Here is a 17,536-nt window from a genome sequence, read left to right on the forward strand (position 1 = left end):
TGTAGAAAAAAAAAATTGAAGTCCATTGAACTGAATTGTAAAATATAGATGATAATATTAGCTTTCCAGAATGCCAAAGTTCCATTTCATAATGATTAATATAATACTAAATAAAAGTAAAGAAAATGTGAAAAGAAATAAAAGCAAATTCTGAAACGTAAAATATAATATATGTTTTATCTTGGTCTCTCTCTTTAAATAATATAACATTCATGTGTATTCAAGATAAATAAATAATAAACAAAAGACATTATAAAAAAATAACTTCGCTTAAAATCGCTTAAAGGAGATTCACTTTTGATTATCATGTGTGTTTAGGTGTGTGTTTGTATATATTATGTTCTGTGTTTGTGTGTGTACGTATATCTGTGTGTAAGTGGAATAAATATGTTTTTTTTTTATTAAAAATTAAAGTAACTTCAGGCCGAGAGCAGATCACGAGTTTATTACGCAGATTTGTTAAGTAAAGGAATTTAAGTTATCTGGAAACCCTAAAATTACTATCACACATCATTGTCAAAACGTAAACAAAAAAAAAATAATAATAAAGTAAAATAAAAAAAAAAGATGAGAATGATTGAATATAAATAAATATAACGCAACTAAACTTGGCCTTTCAAGATCAGATCTGATATATAACAGAATTCTCTTTTATACAGATAATACTGCGAAAAAAAGGGAGTCCGTTGTCTCCGGTTTGTTAAATTCACTTGATAGGTTCAACAATGAGATTATAGACAGTGATCGAATGCGTACGCATTCGATCACTGTTTATACTATAATGCTAAGCACTTAAGAGACAATCCAAAGAGAGAAAAATGCGGAGAAATTAACATCAAAAAGAGTTATGTAGACACCAAATGAAGGAAATATAACATTTATTACGCTGCTGCTGTTATATGTGATCTTTATCCTGTTATCCTTTTCTTCTTCTTTCTATTTTCCCTCAATTTCGCTCCACGTTTCGAAACACTGCGACGTCCAGAGCATCGATCTGCGGGTCAAATGTTCCACAACAGGAGATGGTTGGTAGAATCTTCACGCCCGGCCACCTCTGATATATTTGAATTTCTGAAATCCTCGTAACCATCGCCACCAGAAATGACCAGAGTTCTTGCAGCAGTGGTTTGAGCGGATTTCGAGCTTCTAGCCTGATCCTCTAAAGGCATATCTAATTCAATATTTGTTAGAAACCTTACGTGACCGGTGTGACCGTGAGGAAGACCCACTACATGAGGCATACTGGTTAACTTAACCGTCGTTGTGGTTATGTGTGGTAACGGCATCGTGAGCAAGACACCAGCTGAAGTACCAATCCATAACAAATCTTTGCACGCTAGCAAAGCTGTGACTCGAAGACAGGCCGCTTTATGTTGGCGAATGATATCATCACAACCTGGAAATAAATCAGTAGATAAGAAATACAACATGGTTTGTGATTATATGTGTTTACTTGTGAGCATCTTGGTGACCGCTGAAGCCACGTTTACTTCACTTAGGAATTCCATTGATGTAGCGTGATAGCATTTGATAATTGCTGAGTTTTGTAGTGATAACCATACACCATTCCCAGAGAGTACCATGCAGGTGATTGGTTTGTTAGCGTCATTGTTAACTGTGAACTGGCGATTTGGCTCCAGAGTTGTATCACAAACAACTTTAATAACATTTCCACACGCACACCATAGTTTTCCATTGTTGGGTAACAACCTGGTCACAGGCATAGTGGATGAACCAACAGTCACCATAACGGGCATATTCACATTCCAGCTACCATCTAAAGCGAATTACATTAATATAAATATAAATTATTATATAAATAATCTTACTACAATCCCTTTCATAAATTATAACATCACCGTTGGCCAGAGACACGTACACCTTATCATCTAGGTATCTGAAATGTTAGATAATTAATGGAATTCTTGCGCCGTATATTAAAGATTACTTACATCATGCAGAGAATCGATGACTGATGCTGTATCCTGATTTTATTCTTCTTAATTCGTATGTTATCGCTGGAGTTGTACACGTGTATGCATCCATCCTCTGTTCCGAGCCACATGGTGCACTGCAGACAATCGCCCTCATCAGAATCCATGCAATAATCTATGACCGTATCAGAAGTATCAACAACGTTGATGGTCCTCGCTGGTTTCGGTGGCTTTGGAGCTGGCTTTGGTGCTGGAGCTATTGCAGTTGTGATCTTCGACATATGCTCATGCTTCTCTTCGTCTTCAGATGAACCACTGTCGAATGGCAATTTTGGTTCATCCTTCTGCTTGGCATCCTTGTGTTCCTTAACCACCTCGGAGCAGCTATAGACAGAATAAATTAAAAACATGGTGTTAATCATTTTTGATTAGTTGTAGTACCCCTCAGAGTTTAGTCCGGCTACACTGCATATACACAAAATCCTTGCGTTACAGACACCGTTGCACGAAGTCACAGTAGGTTCTGGTTGTAAGCTTAGCACGCACACCTGGCCAACGTAACCATCACTATTGCAAACCCACACGTCCTTTATGTCATCATCCAACGTTGGCGCAGCGCATGTGAATTGAAGTCCCGCTCTTGTCTTCCTTATGGGCACCGTAGCCACAAGCTCAGGTGTAGGCCTCCTGTCACCGGATATTGCTAGAAGACAACTTATACTTTAAGCATATACCATATCATAAAGACGCCTTCACAATAATTGTAAAAAGCGCAACATATATATTTATATATACTTTTATTGTCTTTACCTAGCTTATGTTTCGCTTCACTTATAGTTTCTTCCCACGAAGCTCGCTTATCAGGACTATTAAATACTATGGATACATTTTCCGATCCGTTACTATAAATTTAAAAAAACATGTATATAGATAAAATTACAGATACTCCATTTATATAACATCAACTGAGTTCATCATGACTCGACAAGTTATTACAAGAAATCTAAAGTAACATACTTTTAGTTCTAACATCAATAATTAATGTTCTACAATCGTACTTTCAACTATAAGTATGATAAATATAGTCGTATTACAGAATGATGCGCATGGAACTATTAGTAATTATTGTAAATGAAAAATATATGTACTTGATAATGAATAATCAAATCTAAATGATTAGTGAGCTAAATCGGGATATAAAGCATAAAATCAAAAGCGAATTGAAAGTGTAAAACTCACCTACCTAGGTTTTACATTTTCGCAGCAGTTGGGAGTTAAGTAGTCTGAGGGTACGGTAGTATGATTGGTATAGTTTCAATTTATAAAGTGATAGTTCATTCCACTATTATGGATGAAGTTTTAAATGTTTGAGTTTAAAGATGATGGATACCGAAATAATTTAGATTTATAATATAACAAAAAAACATGTATAACAGGGGTGGACATACTGCGGATCGCATACGGCAAATGGTGCGTGTCTTATGTAATTAAAATGTATGTATGAAGATTCACTATGAGCATGAAATATGATTTCCAAAGGTAGTGTAGCTGGTCGCCCCTGATTTAGCTAAAGGAAATATAAATCCTCCAATTACAAGTAAGATAAAGTATTCATTACTAACACATTATGCATTAAATCTTGTTTTTGTTTTGTTAATTGAAATTAATTTTGAAATATATTTAAATTGTATAAATCATGGTTGGAAACTGAAAAATCATGTTTATAATATCTTGGGGATAGGTATTGAAGTAAAGGGATAAAACCTATAACTTGTGTTAACAAAAGTAGTTATTTTAAGTGTAAGAAATATTATAATATAAATAGACTTACGCAGCGTTTATTGTTAAATCCAGGCAAGAAAGTTGGGTGTCGTTAGTTTGTTGCTTAAGTAATTGTTCATTGAGATTAGCAAGCATGTCACGGATAACCTCATCCATGGGTCCATGGCTGCAGTGAAGCGTCCAGGTGAGCTCATTTATTTGATTCATGACGGCAATGTCTTCGGTGAGGTTCTCCATTTCAACCATGACTTGCTTGAGATTCTCGTCCCTAGTTCGTAGAATTTCAAGATCATCTAAAGAGATCTTCATAATTAGTTTATATTTGTTCGTCGCATCCAACGCAGACATGGTGGAAGTCTGACCGGTGGCAGGTCGCCTAATCGTTCCGCTGCGTCTTTTAATGCTGGTGATTAAAAGTAAGTCCGAAAATAGGAACAAAGCTCTTTCTTTACGGGTAGTACCACCAACGGCCATAGAGACCAGATCGTGTCTCAGGTAAGATCTGTCGGGGGAAGCCAGATCTATGAGACCTTCAATGTGTCCTTCGATATCCCTCAGCTGCTCCAGCTCAAGTGCCTCGCGTTCGGTGCAGTTGATCTTCACCACCTGGTCGTGGAGCTCCTTCTGGGCGGCGGTGAGAAGTCCATGATCGGGATGGGTTTCATCTGTGTTCTTGATAAGCCTCTGGATGAGTAGCTCGTACTTGGGGAACTTCTGGATAGGTTTGATGAGCAGAGAGTCCAACGGCAGTTTTCCTTTGTTCTCACGGGCTTTCGCCTAATAAATCACAATCGGATTATACCATTTCCAAAGCATCACCCAAACTATACTCACCACTAAGAACCTAGCAAACGCCGGTTTCGATTGCTGCGCGTTCTTCCATACGTCACGTGCTCTTTTCCAATTATTTACGTAACTCGTGTATGTCTCAATTAGCGAAGGGTTGGAGAACTAAAAATAGATAGTAAGTAAATCGAAATGATGTTTCACTTAGGTATCTTTAGTAATGGACAACAGTTTGTTTAACCTATATTCTCGCTGTTTATAGCTTTGGCATGCGTCGGTATTCATAACTCAATACACATTTTTTTAAAAAGTAGTTATTATTTATTAATAATACGCATTTTCGAACAGGCTACTATGCATACAATTATACTCGTATATTATACGCAAAATTTGTGCTAATTTTGTCCCAGGAATATTAGCATACCTTTTTTTAATAATCAACAAACTCACGTACAGTTGTGTCAATGATTAGACACCTTTGTTGTTTGATAAATTTAAAAGTTTAATAGAAAAAAATGTAATGCAAATATCAATTTAATTATTAACATATATGGGTATATTATATTCAAGTTTTTAAGGTAAAGAAAGAAGTGTAGTCATCAATAGTAAAAAAAAACTGTTGGTGCAAAATTTATTGTATTGACTTTTAAAATAATTGCCCTTCGTTATTTCCGTTGTGTAAGTTGACAGTAGTTTAATTTCTGGGCAATTATTGTAGTGCAACAGGTGCCTTTGTTGTAAGCTATTTGGGGCGGCTGGTATAAAAATGTAATGAATGGGAACTGTTGCTTGTCGCTTCCATTCATACTTGGCTCGATGCTGGATAGAAGACTCCGAAATCCGTGGGTGTCGAAATAAAATTGATAATGTTGATGTTGTGGAACGCGAAACTGTTTTGATCTGCTCGTCTAAATTTAGCCCCTCGAGATCTTAATTGGTAGTAATTGATAGTAATCGATTTTGATAGTCGCTCGCTCGTGTTTCTCGCGCGCTTCGACATACGCACATACTTTAATTAATAAATTATACCATAAGGACCAATTAATATGTATTACGCAAGAAGCGATTATAAGAACAACAAAAAAATTTGAAGTTACGGAAAGGCTAAGATGATAAGAAAAGGAGGACTAGAAAATAAGAAGGAGAAAAGAGGCGAGCATAAAACGTGAAGAAAATGCGCGCACTTGCAAAATAGAACGCATTTCATCATCGGCAGTTTCCACCTCATCATGCCCGAATGCAGTGCTGAGTGCGACGCAATAATTATCCCCGAGGAATTTGGAATGAAATTGCACCTTTCAATGAGTATCTGATTAATTACTTAGAGAAACTAGTCGCAAACTTTCTAATACATGCACCAGGCACAAGAACGTTTGCAGAATACTTAAGCAGGTGGCGTTTAATTAATTAACCTTTTGTTTTGATTGATACCTTTTTTTGTTGTAAGATCTAATAAATTAAATGTATTTATTGGCTTTACAGAACCTACGATTTTGGTATATTTCATATTATTTATTATAAATTTTGTATAAAGTATATAAATATTACGGATATCCTTAATATTAGGTAATACGTAAGAAGGAAAGAATGTCTACTCAAAGCCTAAAAAAACTATAATGTTCTTGTATGGAGAAATCGTTTAAGCTTTTTCATTAAGCGCTTGTCGTATAGAAACTCATCCTAAGCACTAAAGGAAGTCTTACTATATATATTGTTTTGAAATCCGTATTTTATTCATTGATAAAAATGGGGTCTATATAGAAATCCCGACACTATCAAATTCCTGACAATATCAAAATCTCGTCAACTATAATTCCAATAATTATAATTAGGATTTTGTTACTGTCGGTATTTCAAATGTCGGGATTTCGGTTGTTGGGATTTTGATTTCCACCTTTAAAAATGATACTGCATAATATAATATATGAAGAGATATAGGCTGTACATTATATTTAATTATTCAACAGAAATTTTCGTTAATAATCAGCAATAACCAGAAAACAATGTAAATTATAGATAAATTTTATACATTAATTACTGATAACCTTGTATGAAAAAGCATTCCTTCAACATGGTTTCGATTTAACACGTTTCGAAAATAAAAACACGCCATTATCGCAATAGATCTCACTAAGTACACTAAATTTTAATTGAACAAAATAAAAATAGAAAATAAAATAGTACAAAAAATATTGTTTTATGTTTTTGTTTCTACATTCAGTGTTCTGTTTCAAATAATGCGGATTATTATCGGAATCCATAGCCCGCACTATGCGAGGTACATAAAAATCAAGATGTTGCAGAAGAAAACTCAGAATATGACATTTTGTCATAGAGAAAATGTCCTTGTTCAAGTTGTTTAGAAGTGACAAAGTTATAAAATAAAATTTATAGTTTTGATAAAAAAATCATTGTTTTCTTTTTATAACACGATTTCTTCTTGTTGAGAACCAAATTACCGTAATAAATGGACGGTTTTTGGATGGATGGTTTTTAACCATGAAAAATAAACCAGCTAAAAATAGTATTTCATTATATCATTTGTCAAAAACAAAAGTTCCCCCAATTTCAATACAAAATATTGAAAATTGATTTTACTCTTATGTTTGATTTTTTTCAAATTTCCTGCTTTTTACGTCATAGAAAAATGTTTAATACGGTAGTAATGACGTTCGAATACTGAAGTTGTAATCAAAAATGTGTATTCGGATTATTATGGCTCTTAAATTATTTTCTTAATTGCCAACATTCTTCGCCTAGTTTATACGCTTCAGCAGCGAAAAGTTCGCAGCAATCTTATACAAATTGGAATAACAACAATAAATCATCGAAGTAGAGAAAATAAAACATCTGTGATTGATTTTTAAAAACCAATTTTCTATGATTTATGATCATTATAATACTGCACGAGGGTAACACAAATTGTATCTAAAAATAGATATTATGGCAACAGTCAATGCAGATTAAACATTGCTCCGGATTAGTCCAAATTTACTAAAGTCCGGTTTGAAATTTTCAAAACAAACTATTAATATACTTTTGTGCTGTTCCTTCGTATTCCTCGAACTGAACTGAGGTATTGTTTTATTAATTATTAAGTTAATTATCTACTGCAGCGTTCTCAAACTCAACAGAATAAGGATTAGGCGCGGTCCGTGCATGGATGCGGCGCAACTGCAGCATCCATGGTCACATACGCCATATACACCACATGCATTTGTTATAAATACACATGCAATTTGAGTTTGAGACCACTAATTTAAAGGATGGCCGAAATGTGTATTCCGTACAATCAATATAAAAGATAATAGCTTGTAGTTACCATTTCCAACAAAACATCGCCGACTTTCTGTTTAGCATCCCAATGGTCCAGTCGCATTCTGAGTTGTTCCAAGAAAGTATCATGGTACATGAACAGCGATGGTATCTACAAAAAACGAATGGGTTTAATTAATAGATCAAAATAGGTAAATAATACCATCAACGTGCATCGGTAATTACAATGACAAATTATGTAACGCTAGTGCGGTGTGCATTCATGCAGGTGTCGATGAATTAACTAATAACATAGATTAATTAATGGAACCTCTATGCTTGGTTAAATATGTATAGTCTACGATTGTGTTAGGTTATAGTAACATAGCTGTATATAGGAATACATTATTGCAGGTAATGATCGCACTTTCCCTGTCAGTTTATCACATCTGATTATGTATTTATCGATTAACGTGCAGAATGTTAACAATTCGTCCTCTTACCTGGTAGAATACTTCGTCGACGAGTGCAACATCAAGCAAGCCGGCATTATCAGGATTTTTCAACGGCTCCAGATATTTCTGAAAAATACAAAAAAAAAACAATTTAATTAAAATTTAATTATTTACTTACAAAAATAAATACAAATTGATTTTCTATTATATACAGTAAGTATATACATATATAAAAGGAATAATATTAATGATAATATATGATCAAAAAAACTATAATGAAAGTTATATTTAAAATTATATTTCAAGGGAATAATTAGTAAAGTTTTAATTAACTCCTCAATAAAATTGGAACTAATTTCAAAGCGTGCTCGTGTAGTTACACTTAAACTAAAAACAAAATTGAGTTAGACGTGAGTTTATTTCCAGTATTTTGAACATGTGATCATAATTAAAGTACATAGAGTTTGTAATTTAACAAGCTAAAAAGTATAACACAAATCATGATTCAAATAATCATATTGGTGCTGTTGAGTTATACTAAAAATTTAAAGAAGTTAATACTGAAAAAAAAAATTGTACGATTTTTTTAGCAAATTGTACACCAAAGTACCTTTAATGTTAATATGTACATTACGTACAAACTGCCATATAAGATGTTCAATCTAACGTATACTTTCATAGATATCCTCTGCTTTTAGTTCCGTACATATTTTGATTATATATCAGACTTTGATATTATCTACTTGTTTCTTACATCGCTTTTATTGCCGTATATTTTTGAGAATTACGTTCATTTAAACGTACATATTGCGCGACATACTTATATCTAATGCCTGTATCTGCGTACATATTTTAATTGTATGTCAGTCATGGTTTTATACATCGGTTTTTTTTTTCGTTAGGAAGCTTATGGACTTGTACTTGATATTTGTATTTATAAGATTCTCATGTTGTCTATTAAGCTTCTATACGGAAACAGGTTTATTTTGAAATAATATTTATATTGCAACAATAGAACAGTATGAAATTAAAAGTTATAATTAATTTTCATTCAGAAACTTTGTCTTCAAATAAAGGCCCATGGGCTTCTATTTGGAAAACAAAATCCAGATGGTCCTATATTTGGATGGGCCTCTTAGTGGAAAACCCAGAACTTCTTTTTTTTTTATCTAAAACTAGTTTTAATCCGAATACTACAGTCTGCTATTGAGAATTACATCTTTGTACGTTCATACGGATATTTGTACGTTGGTACTAACTATATAACTAAGTAAACGGTGACTGAATTGTCTTATAATCAATATCAGACAGATGATGTAAATCAAGTTGATAACATATGATTTCTGGAGAGTATCAAAGAAAATTTTATGACATTCTGCAAATTGGTACAGGTGCAATTTGTTTACAGATTAAAGTGGTTTTAGTGACCCCAGTTTTGTAATTTTCAATGTAATTTCGTGTGTTGATTAAACATTGTTTTTTTATGGGAAAAATACTGTTGAAGCTAAACAGTGGCTTGATAAGTGTTATGGAGACTTTGCTCCAGGGAAATCAACTATTATTGACTGGTATACTGAATTTAAACGCGGTCGTACAAACACCGATGATGCTGAATGCTCTGGTCAACCAAAATCGGCAGTTGTTCCGGAAAACATAAAAAAAATCCATAAAATAGTTTCGAAACACCGTTAAAGTGAAGTTGGGTGAGATAGATTATACCTTAAAATTATTCTACAAAACAGGCATCGAATAGTTAAAGGAGCGTTGGAATCAATGTATCACTCTTGACAAATTTGAATTTAAAGAAAAAAATAGTTTTTCTTAGTTAGAACGGAGACTTATTGAGTGATGTGTTAAATAAATTTAAAGTTATGTAATGTCTTGCAATACCGGAAACTTTTAATTAAATTAATTTTAAAAACTCATTTTATGAGTAAAATGTATTTTGTAGTATTGAGCAGCATGAAATTATTCAGAAATATAAAATACCAAGATGGAATACGAATATCTTGAAACGGATAACTCTTGGAACAATTGAATACTAATTTGAAAACTTCTTGCAGTAAAATATTGATTTCCATAACATATAAAAGTACAATATTTTAATGTCAATATCAAATTATATTCAAAGTATCCTTTTACGAAACTTCTTATTATATAATTTCAAAAAGATCAAGATATATTTTCCAAAACAATACATGGTACAAATACAGCAATAAAGCGGATAATCGGTTCAGAACTGTTCCGGTTCCGCACTGTTTGAAAGCATATTAATCGAGGAATTTAAAACTGCATAAAAAGAGACTTGACTGTATAGAAGAAAAGAAAACTATAATTTATATACAAAAAATAATTTTATGTACTCATTTTTTTCGAATTAAATTTGTTTAAAAATGTTCATTACTATACTTAATCTGCACTTATTGATTGAAAGTAGTTATAGATAATAAAAAGTTAACAACTAATCACCATAGTTTTTATTTTAAACAATTCTCAACGAAAAAAAACTACTGAAAATATGTTGGATAAAGTATATTAATAATACAATAAAATGATTAATATATTTTAATTAATTATTACATTGAAATAAATATATGACAGAATACGAAGTTGTAGACGTAATTTAATAAGAAAATTTAATTATAATATTAGAAACAATGAAATAAAGTAATTTAACATGAAAAAAAAAATAAGTATGAAATATATTCGAAGCATTCAGACAACAAAATAGCTGATTGTCGGCCCATTGAAACCCTTAAAGAGTTATGTACAAATTAATTAATTCATCTTGTAAACCAGTAATGTGCAGCTTCTAAAGAAGATCCCTTTGAAGCTCAAGCGTCGGAAACCCTACAAATATTCCTGTAAAGCATACTCGTCGGAATATCATGTATACATCTAAACTACATTAAGCTTACTTTACTTGTCTTGTATATTAGTGGTTTTTATTTAATAATATCAATAGATTTCATTGAAAAATGCAAAAAATAATTATATTTTTCTCTTGAAATTATTTTTTCTTCTGTCTTTACAAATATTAATACAAATTCGTTCCTGAAGACAGAGTGCTAAACGAAACAGCGTTATAGGAGGTCATTTTAACACATAGCAAATAGGGAAACGGGAAGACGCGACCAAAAATAAACAAATTTTACTTATAAAGGTATAATATAATAAAATTCGTGAAAAGAAAAGTGTCAAAACGTACCTAACAAAATTAAAAAGTAAACTAATCCAACTTTATACAGAAACAGACTTCATCGAGTTTTGTTTGTCAAAGTTATTTATAAATTTTTATTTTGAAAGTATATATAATTAAATAATCAATTATAAAGAATTATATTTTATATTTTTTTCAGTATTGATATCTTTTAAATGCAGTTTTGAACTATAATTTAACATTATTATTATTTTGCACGTTTTGAAAATTTATTCCATCCAAGGTTTATTTTTTGCTTATATAAATAAGTTTTAATACGCAATCATTTTAAGAAATTATTTTTAAACTACTACCATATATGTATAAGAAATTACATACATCGCAATAAAGATTTTACGATGTAAACACATTGTTTAAAAACGCATTATTGAATTCGCATATGAAGTTTATCGTTTTTAAATGAAATATCTACGAAGAATTTTATAAGAATATTTATGGTGTACATAATAAGAAAATTTTATGAGACATTGAGCAAAAACAATATAGAATTTCTTTAAAACAAATTATTAATTACAGCAATTAATCAAATCAGTCCGGTTTAAAAATTACAAAACAAATTAAATTTTAATTGACAAAATGTATTCTAAAAAAATATTACTGAAATTTATTTATGTATATTTGTCAATGTCTCTTTTTTGTTCAGTTTATTTTTATGCGTATTCATAGTCCTATTTGAAAATTTAAAAAAATAATTCAGTAAAATTAAAAAAAAAATACACAAAATTATTTTTCAAATAGTGCTGCGCACTAAGCAAACTAAATTTTAATTGATCGAAATAAAAATTAATTCTTAAAAAAAAATGCGGTTTTTAAATTCGATTATTCTTATAATCTAATAATCTCTTAAAACTGAGATTGAGAATTAATCCAACTAATATTTCATAAAACTAAAATCAATCAAATCTAGTTGTTTGTGAATTTAAATTATTTATCTCTGAATATATAATATATTTACATAATTGTCGCATTGATAATTATTAATTAGTTACTGATTTCTATCAAATTAAATGATAATTAATATTGCTGGGGAAAACATATTTCGCATTAAATCCAAATTAATTGACTAATAATTTTCAATAAATAATTATAATAATAAATTCTCATGTGTAAATTTGGTAAAGTTTAGATTCATCTACTTATATTTATGGTACAATTTGTTTTTCATATTGCCTAAAAAAGAGAAATATATTTCTTTTTGTATTTTTACAAATACTTTAGAACTTCGGTTTCCAAACATAAATAAAAAACTAAAACCAAAACTTCGGTTTTCTAACATAACGTTGACTAATGTTGTAAGATGTATAGATAGAAAATGTAAATTACAGCAATACCTTGCATATTGCGGTTTCGAATTCACTATAGTCCAATTTGAAAATATCGAAATAACAAAATTTTAACAACAAAAATTAAAAAAATTCTTCAATTAGTTCAAATAAAACCTATAAAATTGTGATATAAAATAATATGTAAATATAATATATATTTTTTAACAACTAACCTCAGCATAATGAAATTGCAGAAAAAAAGGAGATATTTTTTAAACCAGTTAATAAGTAGGGAAAATATATTACAGGGATGATCGTTTTATCGCAGATGTGTTCGTTCTTTCGAAACTATTTAAATTTGGTTCAGCTGCTTGAAACTAATAACATCAATCATAAAGTAAACTTAGGAAATACTTTATTCGTATATGCAAATCCCTCATTTTACGTTTATTATGGAATCAATATGCTTTTAATATTAATTCCATAATTGGGAACTTCGTCAAGAAGAAAAGAGAATTTACAATAAGCTTATTGTGTGCTTCTTTTTTTTTAAAGAGTTCATAAAAAGACAAGACGTGGCTTATTTACTTATTTAAATATCAATTTTACATGTATATAAATTGTGCTAACCGCATATTGACTATTTTTCCCATTATATAATATTTTATTTACACTTTAATTTTAAGTACAGTAGTTACATCACAATTATTATACTTCATTCATTAAAATAAATAAATTTATTTTTCTCTGTAATTATTTATATTTTGCAAATAATACCTTGCATAGTGCGGATCTCGGACTATTTGAAACCGGGCTAATCCATGAACTGAATACATACAAATCGCACAAACAGAGACTCAACTGTATTACAGAAAAATAAATATTTATGTTAAAAAAAATAATTGTGTGTACTAACTTTTCAGAAAAATTGGGACACCGGTTAATCGTTGGGACAAATTCTAAAGAACGAAAATAAATCTTAGGAAATAACACAAATTTACTCCGCTTGTTCGGGACAATATTCCGTTTAATCAGGACAGTAATCGTGTGTGAATCCCATGGATGCGGCGCAACCATAGGATCCAGGGATGTTGTGCGAATGGATGCTGTATTTGAGTCGCATCCATGGACGGACTGCGTATAATACATACTTATTTATTGTTCCAGAATTTATATCATTTTCTATAATGTAGTAAGTATATCATTTTTTAATATGCAATAGTTTTTTTTGCTTGTTTTATTTTGTGCACTTTGTTAACTAAAATATTATGTAATTTTTGTGGAACTTCGGATAATTAGGCCAGCCGCTTAATCGGGACAAAATGTACTAGTCCCGATGTATCCCGATTAAGCGGAATCGACTGTATTAAAAAAAAGCAAAATATATTAGTATAAGAGTCAATATTAGTTCCCCTTCCCAACAAGTCAAAATAACATGCAATAGACTAATCTATCTCAAGGCCAACATTCTCGGATTATTTATTTTGGTAATTGAACGTCTTATTTTCAGTGAACGTTGATTTATCGAATATAAAATAGTTAAAAAATCTATTCTCAGTTCGCTTTTCATAAACTTTTGTGTAGTATTTGTTTTCATTAAATATTCAAGTGACCAAATCCTTTTTTAATTAGATAAACTCTTTTTTGACACTTTTTTCAATTTTATACTAATAGCAATAAATTAATTAATTAGTGCGGGTAATCGTATACTCCAAAACCCCTGTTTGAAACCGAAATAATCGAAGAATACAATACTTCTGTACTATTTGGAATTTAGTTATTTTGGTGAATGAAAATTTAGTTTGTAGTTTTCAAATCGTACTATAGTGATATTGCTGTAAATTTAAAAAAAATGTATTCAAATTATTATATAAAAATGATAAATATAAAATGTAATAAATCAGACAATTCTGAAAAAAAAAACGTTATGATTGACAAGAATTCTACCCTCGCGACGAATAATTTTCCACGATCTGCTTTCCCCTTATATCAGAATATTGGACCAATAACAAGCTCTGAAACGCAGCCGCCAAATATTGGGGTAATTTCAACGTAAAATATAAAAGCACGCATCCATAAACCAAAAATAACAAGATTATCAAAAATCAATAACTCTTGTGAATATATTTTGAAGTAAATGTATAAATAAAGTTGAAATTAACTAAAATATTTCGTTAATATTATCCCATAAAAAAATCTGTTATTGATTAGATTGTTGCTTAAATAGTAACGACCTTCACTTGATCAATCATAACAAACACATCATGAAATAACAATATATACGTAGCATATAAACGGTTTCCTGTTTGTGAGTATTATCGATAAAAGTCGAGCGTTTTGTGTACAGACACACAACACCCTCATTTCCACATCCAACGTCCATAAGCAATGTTGTAGTATCAGATTATTAAAGAAAACAAGCATTATAAATATACACGAGTAAATAAAAAGAAAAATCGTGAGGATGTCAAAATGAAGAACACAAGTAGATTGAAGGTATTTTAATATTTGTCTCGTTTTATTACAAATACTGACTGTTTGAAAGTCATTTATATTGCATTTTATATCATAATAATTGATAAATGTATATGTTGATATAAAAAAAATTGGAATGAAAAATTAAATTAATTAATGAAATCCCTTTGTTGTTCCTCATGTATTTATATCTGCTAGTATTTTTTAATAATAATTAAATTTTATTAAAACTCATTAAAGGTCTATTTATTTTACCAAAGATCCAAAATAATCATTATTTATTTTTCTATATTTTCTGAATAAAATTATTTTTGTAATTTTAATGTTTAGTTTTCAATATACAGCAATACCTCTCATTCCAAAACAAACTAAATTTTGTTTATTATTTTCTAAAATCTATATACAAAATTATTTCTCTTTTTGTGCGGTTTATTTCTAGTTCCTTGATTAGTCCGATTACAAATAGTCCGGAATAATGACTGTTCTGATTACCCGGACTGTGTGAGACATTGCATAGTAATTATGAAATCTTCGAGCCTATAATTATTTTTTTACAAAAATTATAAAAATAAAATATATTTAAAATTCTTCTCTATTGAGCTTCATGAGGACTGGGAATATTTAAATTTCGTGACTGAAAGCCAATTTGCATTTGAAGTACAGTTGAACCTCGCTTAACGAGTTTAATCAGTTCCAAAGTTTTCGGATTTTTACTCGTATAGTGAAAGATATTCATACATATAATTTGTGTACAAAAATTTGGTAGTCACACGCATCCAATTTTATTATATAAATATATTTTATATTAAATTTGTTAAAATTTCGGGTTCAAAAATTCGTTATTTTCATGTTATATAATTAGTTTTTTCTACTGAGAATGTACAATATTACATAATACGAAACTGTGATCGTAGATCTTTTTCAACTTTATGTGTACATTATAATACATTATTAGATAAGCAAGTTAATTATTATTTTGTCAATAATATAAAAATTAGTATTTTGTCCTGCCTGAAAACACTAAAAAATAGTCACTTCTTCAGTTTATTAAAGATATTTGATTATCCCATAGCATTTTTTAAAGTTATTTTTAAAGTCAATAAATAAGACTTTATTATTTCCCAATTCTGTTTGTTTCATAAAACTTATAACAATACTACTGTACATAATTTATTTATTTTTATATTTTAAGTCTTGATTCAATTGGTTTTTTAGTTGAAAAAAAAACGGTTTTCGAATTATATAAATTTCTTCAAAAAAAAACCGGATTTTAAAAACCATCAAACCCTAGACATTAATAAGATTTGCATATTCATTCAGATCATAAATAGTTTTCATTTAGAAGAAACATTTGTGCATTGAAACAAAATAAAAAAATCCAAACATAACTTTTTTCATGAAAATTGCATTATCTTCATGAATATTTCAGTGGAAAAGTGAGAGCACATATATGTCATTTCACAACTATTGAATTCAGTGATCGGATACATTTTTTTGCCCTAACGCAAATATGCTCTTTATGATTCATTACAACCCCCCACATTGGTTTCAGCGAGGTTCATTTTCATAGCCACATCGTAAGCTTTTAATCCGCTTTCGAAAAGCTTCTTTTTCCATTTTTACTCATTTATTATTTAAAATATACAAAATACATTGGTTAGAATCGATGCAAATCCAGCTAATGGAAGTAGTCCCAATAATGTGTTTTCTAGTTTTATTTTCAATATATATGAATATTTCTATATTGTAGATAGATTTTTTCTTTAGAAGAATCATACAAATATATTTTGTTTTTTTGAATATTAACTAAATTTTATATAGTCTAAGAAATAGCTGCTCACTTTACTTAAATTCGTTTAACGTACATCGAACTAACGTACAAATATCTATACATTCCTACAATGGTAGTAGAACCTGTACTGAAGAAATAAATAATTCCACGGAGAAATGACATTTGAATACATATTTGGCAATTTTAATAAGTCTTATTTATATTTCTTACCGAACTAACGTATAAATATCCACACGTACGTACAATGTTAGTCAAACTAATCAATAGCTGCACATTCAGAATGTATTGGTACATACAAATGTTCAAGTCAATAAAAAAAATATTTTAGAGCAAAATAAAACGTATTTAAAATTTGGAAATCAAATGAGTTTGTGCATATCAATGTTTATATTTATCGAACAAATTCTCCGACTGGTTAAAATACATTTATTTAGCGTACACAAATAATTTACACATTATGTACGTTAAGCGAACACGGATAGTATATATACAAATAAACGTTAAATTCATAACATAAAACACGTTAAGATAAAAATTGGATGGAATTATATTGGAATTAAATAAATTAGAAA

General features: G+C 30.0%; 1 protein-coding gene across 2 annotated transcripts in view; it reads right to left on the reverse strand.

The window, feature by feature from the left end:
• Positions 1–244: 244 nt before the first annotated feature.
• Positions 245–17,536, reverse strand: part of LOC108556444 (rho guanine nucleotide exchange factor 17) — a 51,830-nt gene continuing 34,538 nt past the window's right edge. Inside the window, exons 3-12 of one of the 2 annotated variants that reach the window (XM_017912585.1) lie at positions 8,261–8,338; positions 7,825–7,929; positions 4,551–4,667; positions 3,766–4,493; positions 2,745–2,836; positions 2,376–2,637; positions 1,953–2,318; positions 1,833–1,897; positions 1,454–1,777; positions 245–1,396 (exon numbers count right to left, since the gene is read on the reverse strand). In XM_017912585.1, coding sequence (XP_017768074.1) covers positions 1,002–1,396; positions 1,454–1,777; positions 1,833–1,897; positions 1,953–2,318; positions 2,376–2,637; positions 2,745–2,836; positions 3,766–4,493; positions 4,551–4,667; positions 7,825–7,929; positions 8,261–8,338 — 2,532 coding nt within the window. In that variant the 3' untranslated portion in view covers positions 245–1,001. Of the gene's footprint in view, positions 1,397–1,453; positions 1,778–1,829; positions 1,898–1,952; positions 2,319–2,375; positions 2,638–2,744; positions 2,837–3,765; positions 4,494–4,550; positions 4,668–7,824; positions 7,930–8,260; positions 8,339–17,536 lie in introns of both variants that reach the window. The other variant, XM_017912576.1, reaches the window with a different exon arrangement.

The sequence above is a fragment of the Nicrophorus vespilloides genome, unplaced genomic scaffold, assembly GCF_001412225.1.
Source record: "Nicrophorus vespilloides isolate i.1.1-1 unplaced genomic scaffold, Nicve_v1.0, whole genome shotgun sequence".
Taxonomy (NCBI): domain Eukaryota; kingdom Metazoa; phylum Arthropoda; class Insecta; order Coleoptera; family Silphidae; genus Nicrophorus; species Nicrophorus vespilloides.